Raw genomic sequence first — 17,725 nt, 5'->3', positions numbered from 1 at the left:
GTCCAAAGCCAAGCTTTGGACAAGTATTTGCCCCCCATGAAGTCTTCCCCCATTTCAATCAATGGTTAACTCCACACTTCTAGATAGTTTAAGTACTATTATCTCTTTTCAGCCTCATATTCAAATCAACAAGTAAATCCTTACAAATCCTTACAACAAGTAAATCCAACAACATCCAATATATTCAGAATTTGATCATTTCACATTACTTCCACCTTAATTTAAGCCACCATCATCTCTTACCTAAATTATGATAAGTTTCCTAATTACCTCTTTGTATCTACCTTAGTTCCCCCTGCAGTCCATCTCCAACCCAACAGCCAAGAGTGATTCTTTTAAAATACACATCAGATCAGGATTACACCACTGCATGACTCTAAAGTGAATCCTGTGTGAACAGTGTGCCCATGAAATGGTAAAACATGGCATCCTTACAGATCATATCACTTCTCTGTTAAAGCCCTCTGATGGCTTCCTATTTCACTTAGTAAAGTCAGAAGATAAAGGCCCTACACCACCTCATTTCCCACTACTGACACCCTCACACACTCTACTCCAACTCCTCTTTGCTGCTCTCGAACTTATCAGACTAATGCTTCAACACTTGCTCTCATTGTTAACCTCTGCTTGAAATTTACTTCAGTTCTCCTCTGCATTGAAGGCCTCTCAAACTACTCTTTATCCCTTTACCTTTCTTGTCCCTCCTCAGCACATACCACTATCTAACATATCATATGTTATTTGTTCATGTTACTTGCTTACCTCGTCTGTTGTCTGTGTCCCCCGAAAGAGTGAAAGTTCCATTAGAACAGGAAGTTTTGCCTGGTTTGTTCCTGCTGCATCCCCCAAACTTAGCACAGGACTTGGTACAGAATGAACAGTTAATAAACATTAACCAGTTTTGTTTTCTCCCTGTCCTCTGGCCTTATGTCTCGTCACTCTAACACTATCTCTTCCAATATAGCCATACTTCCCTTCTTCCAGGACCTTAAGCATGTCATATTCCTTCAAACCTGAAAGCCTCTGTAAATACCATTTCTGCTGCCTGGAGACTTTCTCACTCTCTTTTCCATTCCCTTAGGTCTCAGCTTTAATGTCACTGATTCAGATAATGATCTTCCATAGCCCCTTTAGTATAGTATTCTGTGGTAATTCTGTCATAGTATCTCATTTCTTCACTCTATTTTCACAGCTTTTCATTACTTCTTGAATGCCTGTCTTCCCCACTAGACTGTAAACTCCATAAATACAGGGACAAAGTCTTTCTTGTTCATCACTATATGTCCTATATGCATGGAACTCATTGAAAGCCTGATTAAGAAGGGAAAAAAGTTATACAAGTTAAACAGTACACTAGAAACATAAAACTGGTAATAGGAATTAGAGATAAAGAGCTGGAAACCTATGGTGTATAGGTAATATTTGAAGTCCCAGTGATGAATGGCATTACTTAGATTAAGTGTATAGATTCTGTAAGAGCGAAGGTAGCTGAAGACAAAACTGTTGGCAAGGAACACATTCAAGGTATAAATGATCAGAAGGCAGGTGAGAAAAAAAATTAGCAGAAGATCTAAAGAAGGATGTCAAAGAGCCAGAGTATTGAAAAAAGAGTCAAGGAAAAAAACAAAACAAAACAGTGAAACCTAAAGGAAATGCCTTTAAAGATAGATTCGAGATTTACCACTAAATTTAACATTGTTATAGTCAATTCAGCAAGACAAAAAGATATAAAAAGTTTTACTTACAAAAGGGTCAATTATCTACCAAGAATATGTAAGAAACAACTGAAAAACTACTAGAAATAAGCAGAGTTCAGTTAGGTGAAAGTGAAAGTGAAGTCACTCAGTCATGGCTGACTTTTTGCAACCCCATGGACTGTAGCCTACCAGGCTCCTCAGTCCATGGAATTTTCCAGGCAAGAGTACTGGAATGGGTTGCCATTTCCTTCTCAGTTAGGTAGCTAAACACAAATATAGAAAATTCAGTAATTTTATTTTTGCTAGCTGCTAGAAAATCTGAACATATTCTACACACAACAGTAACAAAAATACAAATTATCAAAGAATAAACTTAGACCATTGCAGAAGACACAAAAGAAAACTGAATAAATGGAAAGACACAGTAGTTGGAATAGGAGGCAGTATAATAAATGTATTAATTCTTGTTGTCATTGTTCAGTCATTCAGTAGCGTCTGACTCTTTGCAACCCCATGGACTGCAGCACACCAGGCCTCCCTGTCCTTCACCATCTCCCTGAGCTTGCTCAAATTCATGTCTACTGAGCCGGTGATGCCATCCAACCATCTCATCCTCTGTTGCCCCCTACTCCCCCTACCCTCAATCTTTCCCAGCATTAGTGTATTTTCCAATGAGTTGGTTCTTCCCATCAGGTGGGCAAAGTATTGGAACTTCAGCTTCAGCATCAATCCTTCCAATGAATATTCACGGTTGATTTCCTTTAGGACTGATTGATCTCCTTGCAGCTCAAGGGACTCTCAAGAGTCTTCTCCAACAACACAGTTCAAAAGCAACATTTTTCGGCACTCAGCCTTCTTTACGGCCCAGCTCTCACATCTGTACGTGACTACTGGAAAAACCATAGCTTTGACTATATGGACCTTTGTTGGCAAAGTAATGTCTCTGCTTTTTAATATGGTATCTAGGTTTGTCATGGTTTTTCTTCCAAAGAGCAAGATACAGTACAAAAGAATATGAAATGCAGCACTTGGGTGCAGTCTCAAAAATAACAGAATGATCTCAGTTCGTTTCCAAGGCAAACCATTCAATATCACAGTAATCCAAGTCTATGCCCCAGCCACTAATGCCAAAGAAGCTGAAGTTGAACAGTTCTATGAAGACCTTCTAGAACTAACACCAAAACAAGATGTCCTTTTCATCTTAGAGGACTGGAATGCAAAAGTAGGAAGTCAAGACATATCTGGAGTAACAGGCAAGTTTGGCCTTAGACAGCAAAATGAAGCAGGGCAAAGGCTAATAAAGTTCTGCTAATTCTTACAAAAAAATAACTTCAAGCAATCACTGAAAAGCTCAAAAATTTTCAAATGATGTATTTTTGAATGCCTACAACAGACACAGGTTAGATTGGAGTATGTTTAAGCCTGAGGATTACTCTATAAAGAGGGAAAGACTAATGATACTAGAGAAGACAATAAGTGGAAAAGTGTCTTATAAATGTATGAGGCTATAAAAGAGTTTATTCATTCAACAAATGTTTATTGAGTCCTCACTAGGTGCCTGACACTAGACACGGAGTGAAAAGGTACAGTCCCCAGCCTCAAATTCAACTGATTTAATGCTATAAACTGAAAAAAAGGGCAAGACAGAGAAAGACAAAGAGAAAACATACAAGTGTCTGTTGTTTCAGTGTCTCTATTTCTGTGACTCCAAAAGTAGTCTCCGCCTCTTAATATCCTTTCTTAAACTAAATTAAATGTAACTTCAGTTTTTGATCTTCATTTGTAATCCCACTGTCTCCCATGAGGGTGGTGCCTTTCTTCCTAGGCCTTCTGAACTTATCCTTTTGCAAACTTTAAATTTCATTTTCCACACTACTTTCAAAAAGCTAAGATCATGGCATCCAGTCCCATCACTTTATGGCAAATAGGTGGGGAAAAAGTAGAAACAGTGACAGGTGTTCTTGGGGACCAAAAATCACTGTGGATGGTGACTGCAGCCATGAAATTAAAAGATGCTTGCTCCTTGGAAGGAAAGCTATTACAAACCTAGACAGTGTATTAAAAAGCAGAGACATCATCGTGCCAACAAATGTCCGATTAGTCAAAGCTAAGGTTTTCCAGTAGCTGTGTTTGGATGTGACAATTGATCATAAAGAAGGCTAAGCACCAAGAATCCATGCTTTGGAATTGTGGTGCTGGAGAAGACTCTTGAGAGTCCCTTGGACAGCAAGGAGATCAAACTAGTCAATCCTAAAGGAAATCAACCCTGAATATTCACTGGAAGGACTTATGCTGAAGCTCCAATACTTTGGCCACCTGATGTGATGAGACAACTCATTAGAAAATTCCCTGAGGCTAAGAAGGACTGAGGGCAGTAGGAAAAGGGGGTGAGAGAGAATGAGATAGTTGGATGGCATCATCAATGAAATAGCTAAGAATTTGAGCAAAATCCAGCAGATAGTGGAGGACAGGGAAGCCTGGCATGTTGCAGTCCACGGGGTCACAAAGAGTAGTACACAACTTAGAGACTGAACAAATACCAGTTTCACCTGGGACATTGTATTTTCATTTCTCTTAGCCCCAGGCCTTCATTCCTGAGTTTATCCCTGGTTCTCAAAACCTCTTCTGGATTACAGTGCTTGCCTGGGAAGATAATGAGGACAATGAAGAAATTAAAGCCTGCTGCTGCTGCTAAGTCACTTCAGTCATGTCCGACTCTGTGCGACCCCAGAGACGGCAGCCCACCAGGCTCCCCGTCCCTGGGATTCTCCAGGCAAGAACACTGGAGTGGGTTGCCATTTCCTTCTCCAATGCGTGAAAGTGAAAAGTCAAAGAGAAGTCGCTCAGTCGTGTCTGACTCTTAGCGACCCCATGGACTGCAGCCCACCAGGCTCCTCTGTCCATGGGATTATCCTGGCAAGAGTACTGGAGTGGGGTGCCGTTGCCTTCTCCAAAACATAGCATTCCTTCTGCCTGAAACACACTTCCTCTTCCCTCTCCTCCAGAAAGCTTCCTCAAGCCCCAACACCTAAGTTAGATACAGCTCATACATGCTCATCTAGTACCCCATTCTTCCTCTAACACAATATAATTTACTCATCTGCTTTTTCCACTACATTGCAAGCATCACAAGAGAAGGGATCTTGTCTTTTGTTGTTGCCTTTTACATACCTAGTATTTGGTATAAAATGAGCATTCAATAAAAATGTAGAAAATGAGCAATAACTATGTAAACCATTGAACAAGTTGTTACTAAAGGATATCTTCTAATATAGTTATTCACAATATATTTTCATGTGGAAATATAAACAGAATGTATAACATGATCCTTTATTATTTTTATTTTACTTTACCTTATCCCCTAATTTTGCTTTTTTTTTTTTTTAAAGCAAACACTTATTTAACACTATGGGTCAAGCGTGAATGCACACTTAGTCGCTAAGTCATGTCCAACTCTGCAATCCCATGGACTGTAGCCCACCAGGCTCCTCTGTCCCTAGGATTTACCAGGCAAGAATACTAGAGTGGGTTGCCATTTCCTCCTCCAGGAGATCTTCCTGACCCAGGGATTAAATCCGCATCTCCTCCTTCTCCTGCAATGGCAGGCAAATTTTTTTTTACCACTGAACCACCTGGAAAGCTCTTATGTATCAAGCACTATCCATTTAATCTTTACAACAACCCTGTGAGGTAAGTAATATTAGTCTCCCATTTTAAAGAAAAGGCAACTAAGAAATAAGGTTTTAAGTAACTTGCCTAAGAAATCCAGGATGGTGTATTCAATATATTCAATACACTGAGTACTTTTATAATTTTAAGTAAGAGATAAACAGACATTTTAGTGTAAAGTACCATTACAATATTCAGTAAAAGCACATATTTGCAGGATAAAAATCATTTTTGGACTCAAGTCTACACCTACAGGACACTTTCATATTTTACAAGACCATTTCTATCTCTTCAGATGCTATATAGTTTTCTTTTAATAAAGTCTATGAGAATTGCTAATTTTGTAACAAATAAATGATATTTAATTGTGATGACAAGGTAAACAATGTTCAAAGGATTACAGAACTAAAATCCATTTATCTTTAAGGAATTCTAGTGTACTCTTGCCTGGAAAATCCCATGGACGGAGGAGCCTGGTAGGCTGCAGTCCGCGGGGTCGCTACGAGTCGGATAAGACTGAGCGACTTCGCTTTCACTTTTCACTTTCATGCACTGGAGAAGGAAATGGCAACCCACTCCAGTGTTCTTGCCTGGAGAATCCCAGGGGCGGGGAAGCCTGGTGGGCTGCCGTCTCTGGGGTCGCACAGAGTCGGACATGACTGAAGCGCCTTAGCAGCAGTAGCAGCAGCAGTGTCTTTTTAATCTGACAGTCACCAAAATTCAACATTTAGTCATATGCAATTAAATTAAAATATTTCCATGAATTAAAAACACAAAACCTTTACAGAAGGTTTTATGAAATCAAGAATTTATAAGTTAGAATAATGCTCATGATTTCAACAAAAAACATTTTTTAAGATGTGAAAAGACAGCAAATTTATTCAACTTTACAGCTGTATGCTTCAGCTCTCCAACTATTTGGTTTTAAACTTTTAAATATCATTTATATAGAAATGGACTCAGAGGTGGACCACCTAATCTTCTTTGTCTCACCTACTGATATTTTTAGGGAGACTTTAAAAGAATATTTGGCCAAACAAATAAAGACAAAAAAAACCTGGTACTTGACAGACCTAATAAGGACCACTCATTTCCAAGAAGTTAGACCATAATTAAGCATGAAGGATAGCTATATTTAAATATGTAATAGATGCCCTACAAGTTTCCCATTCCCAATTTCTCACACAGCAATGTTTCAGAAAGTATGGCCCCACTTTGCTAAGCCAGTGTTACATTTAGGTAATGAAGTAAACATAACCATATACTTGGGACTAACATACATCTATAACCACAGGTAGCAAAGTTTTACAATGGCTTCCCACATTATACAGCATAAATGTAAGAATATTAATTTTAAGACCTTCACAATCTGGCCCCCATATTTATTCTCATCTCCTTCTGGTCCCAATATAGTCTCTTATATAGGTTATTTCCAAAGTATACCACTCATGTCTGTAATCCCCTAACCTTCCTACTCTACTCTTGCTAAATCATTCCTGTTCACCCTTTACAACCTGTTTCCTCGAACTCTTCTCTAATCCTACTAGCCCACAATGACATCTCCTTCTTCTGGGCTTTTCCAACCACTTAATAACCAAGTCAACATTTGATAATTTTCATATACATTTTGAATTTTCTGTGTATAATCACCTTTTTTCTTAGGCATAATATAACAGTAAAGGGGATGGGCATGGGGGTAGCATGACAGGAAAATATCAATCAAAGAGTTAGGATTTCCGAAGTTCTAGACTTGCTCTGAGACTATATTTGAAGTTCCTGAATAAAGCCATTTAATTCTTTGTATAAATGAGGGCTGGTATTTGGTATTCAATCTAAGATCTTTAATGACAAACACTCTTTTTGAGAATGATTTATATCTTCCATAGTTGCTTAGGATGTTATATTACATGGCAAATACAAAAAGAAATGATAAATTCTTGGTTGATGTGACCTGAGGAGTGAAGCCAAATACCATACTTGGACAAAGTCAGGGCTACCAAGCTGAGAGATACATACTGGCAAAAAATGACAGAGGAAGAACAAATAGAAGCATAAATATGGGAGACTCTACAAACAAAAAAATTAAGTTGAAAGAAAGTTTTGGAAAATTGCACCAAACAATGATCTCTGTGGACTTTCATAAATAATCTTCACAGTATTTGTGTTTTAGAATTCAATTAAACAAATACTTGAAGTCTAGGTAAATAGCACTATTTCAGGTATTTCATTCCAATACATTGTTAACTCTACAAACCACTCACATATAAAACATCGTACTTACTGAGATCTCGACATTTAATAGTACTATATTCGAAAGAGATACAAAGATAGTCACAAGCTTCTCTCAATTCAGGAATAGATATGCCATCAGGACAACGGATTATTCCTGTTTTATAATAATCCTGAAAAAAAATAAAGAATGCATAAATGAATGCACAAGGTAGACAAAATGTATTTTTAAGATTGGGCTGATACAATTTTTTAAAATTGTGATACTCTTGAGATTTCTGAATTGTGGAATTTTAAAGTTAGGTAGGACCTCAGTTTACCTAACCACTTTTTCACTTTACTGACAGGAAAAATTTATGTCCAAATGGATTTCCTGACTCATCCAGTTATGAAATTATTTAACAAGAGAGATAAAGTTAGAACCCATGTCGCCTCATTATTTATGCATCTCTTCTCTCTACTGTACCATGCTAATTCACATGTATTCCCCCCTTACAAGTTATTTGTCTACATACCTACCATATATTTCTTAAAGAAATTTTAAGGAAGTTAAATGATGTACTTTACATTACCTTAAATATTACCTAGAGAATTGAGTAAAACTTAAGGTTTTTAGTAAAGAACTTCAAAATCATTTCTAAGTATTCAAATATATGGAAACAGAACACACAATTATTCTTCTTCCAAATACTTTTCTTTGGTGTTTCCCACATAAGTAGAAATAATAATAGCTATTATTTCCAAAATCTACTTGAAACGCTGTTAGGGGCTGGCCCAGAGCTATAGATAAGTTACTTCATAGCTGAGTTGTGGAGTTAACTGGTCAATACCATTAGGGGACAAATGAAAGTATGGGCAACTGAAAAAGCACTTCCCCAAAAATTAAGATCTGCCTCAACCTTCTTGATGTTCAGAGCCACAGTTAACACCATTTCTGAAATTGCTACATGAATCAAGCAAGACATCTTCTGGTACTTTTCCAAGTACTTGTTAGTACTGATCACGATCAACTACTTTTCCTGTCTTGTACCTCAGGATCCTCCCTCTCCTCTTCCCACAAAACTATTTAAGGAAACCGTATTTTCAAACTGTGGAATAAACTGTCATGCTATAAATCAAACTTTTATCACTGATTAAAATTACAAGTAGTGACTGTAGTGCTAATTCAAATATTTCTCAAAAGGTTAAAAAAATTAAGTTTTAATACAAAAATGATAGGAAATACATTTTAGAGATGACTTTCAAATGTTCCTAAGTGTCCACCACTAGTTATATGCAACAAAATATTAGAATTCCAGTAGCCACATTTATTATGACAGCAAAAAATTATCAACTTCTTATACTTAATAGAATTAGGGAAAGTGGAGTAGTCTGACTATAGAAATGTTACCACTAAACCCTTGAAAGAGCTGCCTATGCAGACCTAAGAGATGAATTATGCCCTATCTTATTTTTGCAAAGGTTATAAAATTCCTTTATTTTTATCATGCTATATTTACATGCCAAAAGAAAATGAATTAAACGATATTAAAAAATACACTGGATACTTCCATAGCGATATCCAAATGCAATTCTGCTTTCAGTCCACGTACCTACTGAGAAAGGGTCAACTGACTCAATCAATACACACAAGCAACAGCACTTACCAGAATTGCTCGAAATACTGTAGAGCCAATTCCTTCTGCCACCTCATACTCTCCCTTCTCATTAGGACGTGTAAAGTTATGTTCTCTGCCAGATCCAAACATCCTATGGTAGCAAGTAATTGAGAAATAAATCAATAGGCTATCCATGTTTTCATGTACAAAAGTAAAAAGAAATTATAATTTTAGCATTAAATTAGCCCACGAATATTTATCAGACATTTATTCTGGCAAATGTGATAAATGAAGGATTATAAAAAAATTTTTTTGTGGGAGGAGACAGTAGTAAAGATTCCCCATAAGAAAATAAAATCAATTAATAAGATTCAAAAGCTAAAAAAACTTTCCAGTCCCTTTTCTTCAGGGGTGGAAAAAAAAAACAAACAAATCAATCTAGGAGAGATTCTTACACTAGTTTTGTCCAGAGAAAGACAAAAATGAAAGAGAGAGAAGAGGGAGAGAGGGAGGAAGGGGAAACTGCTATCTTCAATGCAAAGTTAGTCTATTAAGTAGCATGTATGGTAATCTAAACTAGAAAAAAGTAAAATAAGTATAGGCAGATCAGGTTATTTTACTTTTCACAAAACTATAAACGTAACAAATCCTGCACAAAACTTTTACACTGGCATCCTAGAACTGAAAAATAAGCAATCAAATACTGGGGTAGAGAGGAATGAAGAAAAGAATGAAAATTCTAAATAAGTAACAAGCTCATAATATTAATTTTTACAAAAAGAAGATGCAGATGAATTTCTATTTTTTCAAGTCATGTTGTTGGCCCTTTAACAGTAAATATTTAGAAAAGAGGCAATCTGCTAAATATGTCCTTCAAAACAAAAAGTTGAATGCCTAACTTCCAAGCAAATTTTTAAAGTGTGATTAAAAGAATCTGAACTTCTAAATTCAATGACAACATCATTCCTAAAGTCAATATAGCTGAACTAAGTTGCCTATTCAACAATTTCCCAATTTAAATAGTTCCCTCTTTTCTTGTAACACAGAACCTATAAAGAACAAAGCTTTCTTATTTCAAAGTTTCCAAAAGAATGCCAACTGCTTTTTACAGTTCCCATGAATATTAATTTTCATCCCCAAAAACATGCTTTCGTCAACTGACATGAAAAGAAGCCTTCACTGATTTGGAAAAAAAGAAGTGAGTCTTTCAGGAATCAAATGTCATGCAATTTTCTCAAATACTTGAACTTTTTACAAAAAAGGAAAGTTACTTTTCAGATCAATATGGATCATAAACACAAAAAAATCTTCTGGATTTATTTTTAAAAGAAAATGTAGCCTATCAGTTGAAAAATTTCAAATACCTACTTCTGCCTTTCAACTGTTTAAGTTTAGGTAAAAATATAAAATATGATCAGTGTTGAGTTATCCTCTTAAAAATCTCCCATGAACGATCTTTCCTTCAAGTTTTAGTTTGTTGTAATGTCTTAGAAATAAATAAACATGCTTTGATTTTTAAAAAAGAGTCCTTCCTATGCTTCTAATAATGCCTATAGAGTACATGTATTTTTTTCCTTACAGATGTAAAGTCTAGAGCTAATGTTAAAAGGAAATATTTGTCTACCCAAAATGTAAACAGTGTTACATGCTGGCATTTTGTTCTGGATTCTGAGACACTTACAAATCATACACACACACATACACAGGTACCCCGAACAGTTACTCATATGCAACCAAGCAAAAAATTCAAGTTTTCCTTTTTAACCTCATGCAAACTTCCATTTCATTTATGTGTTTCCTTCATTTTATATTAGAATGAATAGAAAAAAGGCACTAATTTTATAATTAATAGGTGTTTGATCCTACTTTTGAACACTTTGAAAAATCAATTCTATACTGAAGTTCCCATAACTGCAGCCCATATTGTCTCTACCAATTCTAGAATGTGGTTCCCTTAACTACAAATTTTATACTAATTTATTACTCCAGACCAGTACAGATTAAGAGACAATTATTTCTCCTTCATTCTACTGACTAATTGTTAACATTATTTCTTTAAAGTAAATACATCAAATTGATAACTCATGCTGACTTTCCAGCTAACCAAATGCTGATACCTGCTGTATCTGAAGATTTAATTTGGAAGCCGCAAGTGAAGGAAACATTATCACTGTTAAATTCATCTTGTCAAATACAATCTATGTTTTCAGATCTTTATGTATCCTGTCTTCATTTAAATACTGCATTTGCTATTTCTAGGTACAGCAAACATTATTCAAAATCAAATCAAGCTCAAGATCTGGCTCTACAATTTCAGCTGGATTAACTTAAACAAGTTATTTAAATTTCATAGCTCAACAGCAATACTGTATTCCACTAGACAATTACTATAAAACTTTAAATTAAAAAAAAAAGGCAATGGAAAAGTGCTTATTATTAATAATACAAAGAATCACAATAATACAAACCTGCCCAACATTGTATTTGGCTGTGCAGTAAAAATGGATGGGTCTACAACAAATCTAGTGTTATCCACTATAAGTGTCACTCGTTCTGATGTTCTTACATTCCGAGCTCCTTCTTTTGCATTTTCATACACAAATACCATTTCCCCAGACGTCTTACAGCTACTATCTGAACTTGATTGACTACTGTTTCTGCTGCTGTTCCCAGCACTGCTACTGGATCCATCTGGAGACGCTTTCTGGGGACGAGGACTGCTTGGACGAGAGGAACTGTGATCTTTTTCACGTTCTGAAATAAAGAGGTTAAACAAATTTATGCAAATTTTCTTTTAAAAAATACAAGAGATACATATCTTTTGAAAATAGTGATTTAGAAAAGTAGTTTTATATCATAGCAATTCTGCTTTTTTTATTTCAAATAACATTTTCACAAAACATCATCAACGTTCATTTATTTTCTAGAAATAAAACCTAAAACATTACATTGTTTTCTAAAACAATTAATTTTGTAGACTTTTTAAAAAAGATGTTTACCTAACCAATGTTGACCCAGACTAAGATTAAAATTAAACTGAATTATATTACTGCTCTACTTAAAAATATACAGAAACAAAAGGAGTACAATATTCTAAGTCAAATAAGCAAGCATTGAAAGTCAGTAAAAGATTAATAACAATTTTAACTGTCCTAAATACTGAAAGTATTAATACTATTCTGAAAACACAAAGTACAAACTTTGGACTCTTAACTACATTAATAAGGAAACCCCCAAACCAGCAACGTATCTCACAAAAGGAAGGTACCAAAGGAAGAAAATATTTTTACCACAGACACTAAGAAGTATTTATGTTTTCAAATGACTTTTAATGTTTTACCAAATTAGTTTAATAGCTGATGATATACTGCTTTCTTCTCACTCTCATTTTTGAAAAAAGCACTGCTAAAAATTTTATAGGATCATATTATTATTATCTACAATTTTAATATAAAGAAACACTGTTAAAATTCAGAAAATTTTCTTCAGCTGTTCCAACAGTTTACAAAAGAGAAATTAAAACTAAGATTTTGCGATGTTTCCTTTAGAGATTAGATTACTAAACTTTAAAGGTGACCTAAAAATGTACCTCCATCTCATCAGTTTCATCAGCTTTTGCCAAATTCCTTCATGACTCAGGCTACTCAGAACACTCTGTGCAGCTTCACTGGTTATATAATTAGGCTTGCTGCATCTCCAGAGGTACCCCACACCTCCCTTGTAGTGCCTATTTCTACAACGTTGGTAGCTCCCTAAAAGTAAAATTTGCTAAAGCAATAAAATAACTTATTATATTTCCTGTTCTCTTCCCAGATACTAAAATTTGCATATAATAAACTGTCAGCTCTTATTTATACTTTTGTTGGTTTTTAGCTTATTAGTATTATTCTGATTTTAAAGACCTACTTAGATACTGACAACCTCTCCACATAATAAGACTTAATATACATGATTTTTATTTATATGAGGTAATCAGAAACTGCCTCAAATAGTAAGTCAAAATATTTAATTTGCCACTTCTGAGGGAAAAATAAAAATCAGCAAGCTCACATTGTTTATGTACATCTACTTGAGAGTGGTGCTTTATAGCCACACAATGTATTTACCTGGAGGAATAGCATTCATTTATAGTAAACAGTAGGAAGGAATAAAGATCTGAGCTGTCAAGGGGGAAAAAAAACCTACTTCCACCCTCCTTTTCCTTCTCTGTTTTTTAATTAAATTTAAAATATTGTCAAAAATCAAGGTAAATAACTCCATGATGGTTACTCTTTCACCTCCTTTTTTAGTATGATTAACAAGGATTCTTATCAATAATTTACTACAGATTATTTTAAATAAAGCACTGCTATATATCTCACAAGATAAAAATTACTTGAAAAAAATTTTAAATCTACATATTACATTTGTAAAGGCTGTTCAAATTATTTCTAAGACTGTCCCAAACTCTGAAAAAAATTCACTTTAAAGTTTCATTTAATAAGTTTTTTTTTTTTAACAGTAAGAATCAAGCTAAGTTAAAACAGAAGCAACTGAAAAGAAGTAAGATGTTAATTTTACTGTAAAGTATTAGGCATAATTCACTGTTATTACTACTTTAAAAAGGTAAATGCATTGGGAATTTCCTGGCAGTCCAGTGGTTAGGTCTCAGTGCTTTCAGTGCCAGGGCCCAGGTTTGATCCATGGTCAGGAAACTAAGATCCCACAGGTTGTGCAGCATAGCCAAATTAAAAAAAAGAGAAAAAAGGTAGATGCATGCTTTTGAAACCTGTTGGGAAGTTTAGTTGATTTTACATACCAATATGGTGCTGCCGTGTTGGAGAAGTAACATTTCTAATACAAGGAGTGAGCTGTGATTCTGTTCTTTCATGGGATGAGTCTCGTGATCGGTCACTTGACCTTCGTCTATCTCTTGATCTCTCATGTCCCCCACTAGCACCATGTAGACTCATTTTGGTGTGGTCGACAGCTCCTTTAGCAACACGTGAAGGAGTGCTGATAAATTAGAAAAGAAAATTAACCATAAAAGTAGAACATGAAACTGCAAACGCTTTCTAAAAAAACTCCCAATTAATATAAAACTACTAATATTCTGAAGTGCAACAGTCAAATGCTATTATACTTAACAATTCTGAAACCTAATTTATTTTAAACTTTCAGGTTTTATAAATTCTGGAACACTATGTCTTTAAAGATCACATACTCCAATTCAGTTTTTTTAAGGATGAGAAAAAAGCCCAGAAAGGTTAACTGACTGTTGAGTTAGCAGCATAGTAGAAGAGGTAGCAGTAGTAGTACTAGCAGTAGAGACCATCCAAATCTCTTAAATGTAACTCAAGTGTTCTCCTGGTTTTTCTGATTTTAAGGGAAAAGGAAAGGGTGAGCATCAGCTTCTGGAACTCTTTTTTTTTTTTTTTTTTTAGCTTCTGGAACTCTTAAACACTGAGGTATGGGACAAAGTAATTGGTCTTGCTGCCAAATAAAATAAGAATACATGCTAGGGACTTCCCTGGTAGTCCAGTGGTTAAGACTCCCCCCAAGTCCAATGCATGCGGCATGGGACTAAGATTCTACATGCCATGAAACATTGTCCAAAAGTAATTAAAAAAAAAAAAAAAGAATACATGCTAACTCCAATCAATTCATTTTGATTGAACTCTCTTGAAAAATTTTGAAAAGCATTTTTCAAAAAAGCTAATAGCACTGACTTTACACTTTATTTAAAGACATTTAAACATCTTACATAGAACAAATTTGCCCATGGGAAGTGAATAACTGAGGATGATTAAGATATTCTAGTTGACAGCATTCATTCACACAATTATTTATTAAGTTATACGTACTATGTACACAATGCTACTACATGCCAGGATGGAAGCAGCTTCCTTAGAATGCTTATGATTTAAGTGCAGCAGTTATACATGAATTATTCCAGTTAAACAATGTAAACAATTCAAATGTTATCCCAAATTTAAAATATGAAATAATTAAATGTATCTCAAATAAAATTAATAAATGAATGACAGATAATAAATGCTCTAAGATCTCACAAGAAGAAGATGTTACTGTAAATCGCTGGTGAACCTGGCACAAACAAATAGCTAAGATTTTAATAATCAAGTACACTGCAAGTAAGAAAACTGATAGGAACAAAAATGAAAGAGCCTAACCTAAGGCAGGTGAAAATTTACCATCTTATTAGCAAACAACATAGTTCATCATTTAAAAATATTAAAGTGCTTTTCAGAAACAGGAAAAAGATAGGAATCAAAGGAACTTCATGGCTTCAGAGTCATAAAGACTTAAAATCAAATTGTCTTTTAATACTTAATTGCTCAACATGTTGAATGCTAACTTAACATTTTGGAACCTTAGTTTCCTCATCTGTAAACTGCAGATTCTATTGACTTTCTAAATTTAATATGAGGATTAAATGAAGAATAATCAATAAACTGACCAATAATGTGCCTGGCACAACAGAATCACCCACTAAATGTTACTTTATTTAGTTTTAACAGGTGATGACATTAAAGTTCAAAATTACAAGATTTTGCTCAGAGTCGCATGGAATTTTAGTAGATATGCTCGTAACACTGTAAGCTAATCCTTCCAATTTATTCCAGTAGCCTCTTCCATGATGTTACCCTATTGTCCTTCACCAAAACCACATTATTTAAAAATTTAATCTTGATGAGTCAGTTTTAAATCCAACAATGCTCAGGGATCATCTCCTCTGATTTATTAGCTGTAACACCGTTATTTTAGTGGTTTCTTTCATTATGAAGATCGTTATCATCTCACTGCTGCTAAGTCACTTCAGTCGTGTCCGACTCTGTGCGACCCCATAGACGGCAGCCCACCAGGCTCCCCCGTCCCTGGGATTCTGCAGGCAAGAACACTGGAGTGGGTTGCCATTTCCTTCTCCAATGCATGAAAGTGAAAAGTGAAAGTGAAGTTGCTCAGTCATGTCCGACTCTTTGCGACCCCATGGACTGCAGCCCACCAGGCTCCTCCATCCATGGGATTTTCCAGGCAAGAGTACTGGAGTGGGGTGCCATTGCCTTCTCCATATCATCTCACTATAACAGACTAAAAAGACAATAAATAAGGCTGACTCTGTATCTACCCTAAGAGTGACTTCTAAGGAAATAAAGGCAACTGACCAGTTTTTATCAGTCATCTGTCTCTCATAAATCTACAGAAAGAAAAAAAGAACAAAACAACCCTCTATTCCCACCTTCCTTCCAGTGAAAAAGATCAGAGTAGGATCACATCATTGGAACATAATTTTTTTCTTTAAATAGAACAAATCAAAAGATCATACTTTTAAGCTAAAAACCTTACAATAGGAACAATGGAATTTCTGACTCATCTCCTAAAGTAGGAAAAAGAAAGGAATCCACAATAATAGAATAAGCATTTATACTGGAAAAAACCCTCAAATTATTCTAGCTAAGTTTTAAATGTACTAATAAACACATTTTCTAAATATGAATCTAATTGATAACAGATAAGATACAAGCACAATTACAACTAAGGCAAATGAAGGATAAATGTTCAGTAAGGGCCGAACCAACTGATTTACTGAAAAAGGATTTCAACTAGACATCTTTATAGCTGAAAGATTAAATACCCCTAAGTATTTTGCTTAAATACTGGCTTCATTTCTAAACTGTTTAGACATTAAACACATGCAAAAGGTGTCATAATATATTCCTGTTCTTTTTTTTCATTCTCAGATGGAATGCACTCTGAATGAGACCTTCAAAATCAGATGTCATGGAAGACTAATTATGTCCTACTCTATTTAATTAAATAATTTTAGATCAGGAAAGCACTCTAAGGGCAAACATAATTAACAAGTGCAAATGAAAATGAGGACAAGCAAGTTCATAGAGGATAACTCTGTTTCATGTTGCATCTAAGAGTTTGGGACACATGAATTGAGAACAGGAAAGGAGATGAAAAGTGTATCAGCCCCAACACCTGCTTCTAGCCAAGACAGAGAAACAAGGACTAAATTTACCTTCCTGTCTGAAACTACCCAAAAGCAAAATATATGAAACAATGACAAGACACAGGACATTTGGAAAAGAGAGTAATCCCTGGAAGATGAAAAAACAAATCAGATAAGGCTAACCATGGGCTTCTTTGGTGGCTCAGTGGTAAAGAATCTGCCTGCCAATGCAGAAGACATGGGTTCAATCCCTGGGTTGGGAAGGTCCACTGGAGAAGGAAATGGCAACTCACTCCAGTATTCTAGCCTGGGAAATCCCACGGACAGAGGCGTCTGGAGGGCTACAGTCTATCGGGTGGCAAAGAGTCGGACACGACTTAGCGACTGAACAACAACAACAACAAAGGCCAACCACTGCCCCAAATGACTACCTTGAGAAGAGTTCTCGAGTAAAACCCAGAGAGGCAAAACCCAGGCAGAAGCTGATGGACTCTGAGTTAAGGATGAGGAGCTGAGAGGTTGGGGACAATAGGTGGCAGAGTCCTAAGGAAAGAGTATACCAGAGAGGGAAGAGC

At 35.5% G+C, this 17,725-nt stretch overlaps 1 protein-coding gene across 9 annotated transcripts in view; it reads right to left on the bottom strand.

The window, feature by feature from the left end:
* BTBD10 (BTB domain containing 10) overlaps positions 1-17,725 on the bottom strand; it is a 75,353-nt gene that overhangs the window by 11,055 nt on the left and 46,573 nt on the right. For all 9 annotated transcript variants that reach the window (XM_019975121.2, XM_019975119.2, XM_019975116.2 and 6 more), the window contains 4 exons: positions 13,992-14,188; positions 11,662-11,947; positions 9,242-9,344; positions 7,648-7,768 (listed from right to left, as the gene is read on the bottom strand). In XM_019975121.2, coding sequence (XP_019830680.1) covers positions 7,648-7,768; positions 9,242-9,344; positions 11,662-11,947; positions 13,992-14,188 — 707 coding nt within the window. The remainder of the gene's footprint in view (positions 1-7,647; positions 7,769-9,241; positions 9,345-11,661; positions 11,948-13,991; positions 14,189-17,725) is intronic.

This window comes from Bos indicus, chromosome 15 (assembly GCF_029378745.1).
Source record: "Bos indicus isolate NIAB-ARS_2022 breed Sahiwal x Tharparkar chromosome 15, NIAB-ARS_B.indTharparkar_mat_pri_1.0, whole genome shotgun sequence".
Lineage (NCBI taxonomy): Eukaryota > Metazoa > Chordata > Mammalia > Artiodactyla > Bovidae > Bos > Bos indicus.
Note: the sequence above shows the minus strand (reverse complement) of the source record. Positions and strands in the feature narration are given on the sequence as shown.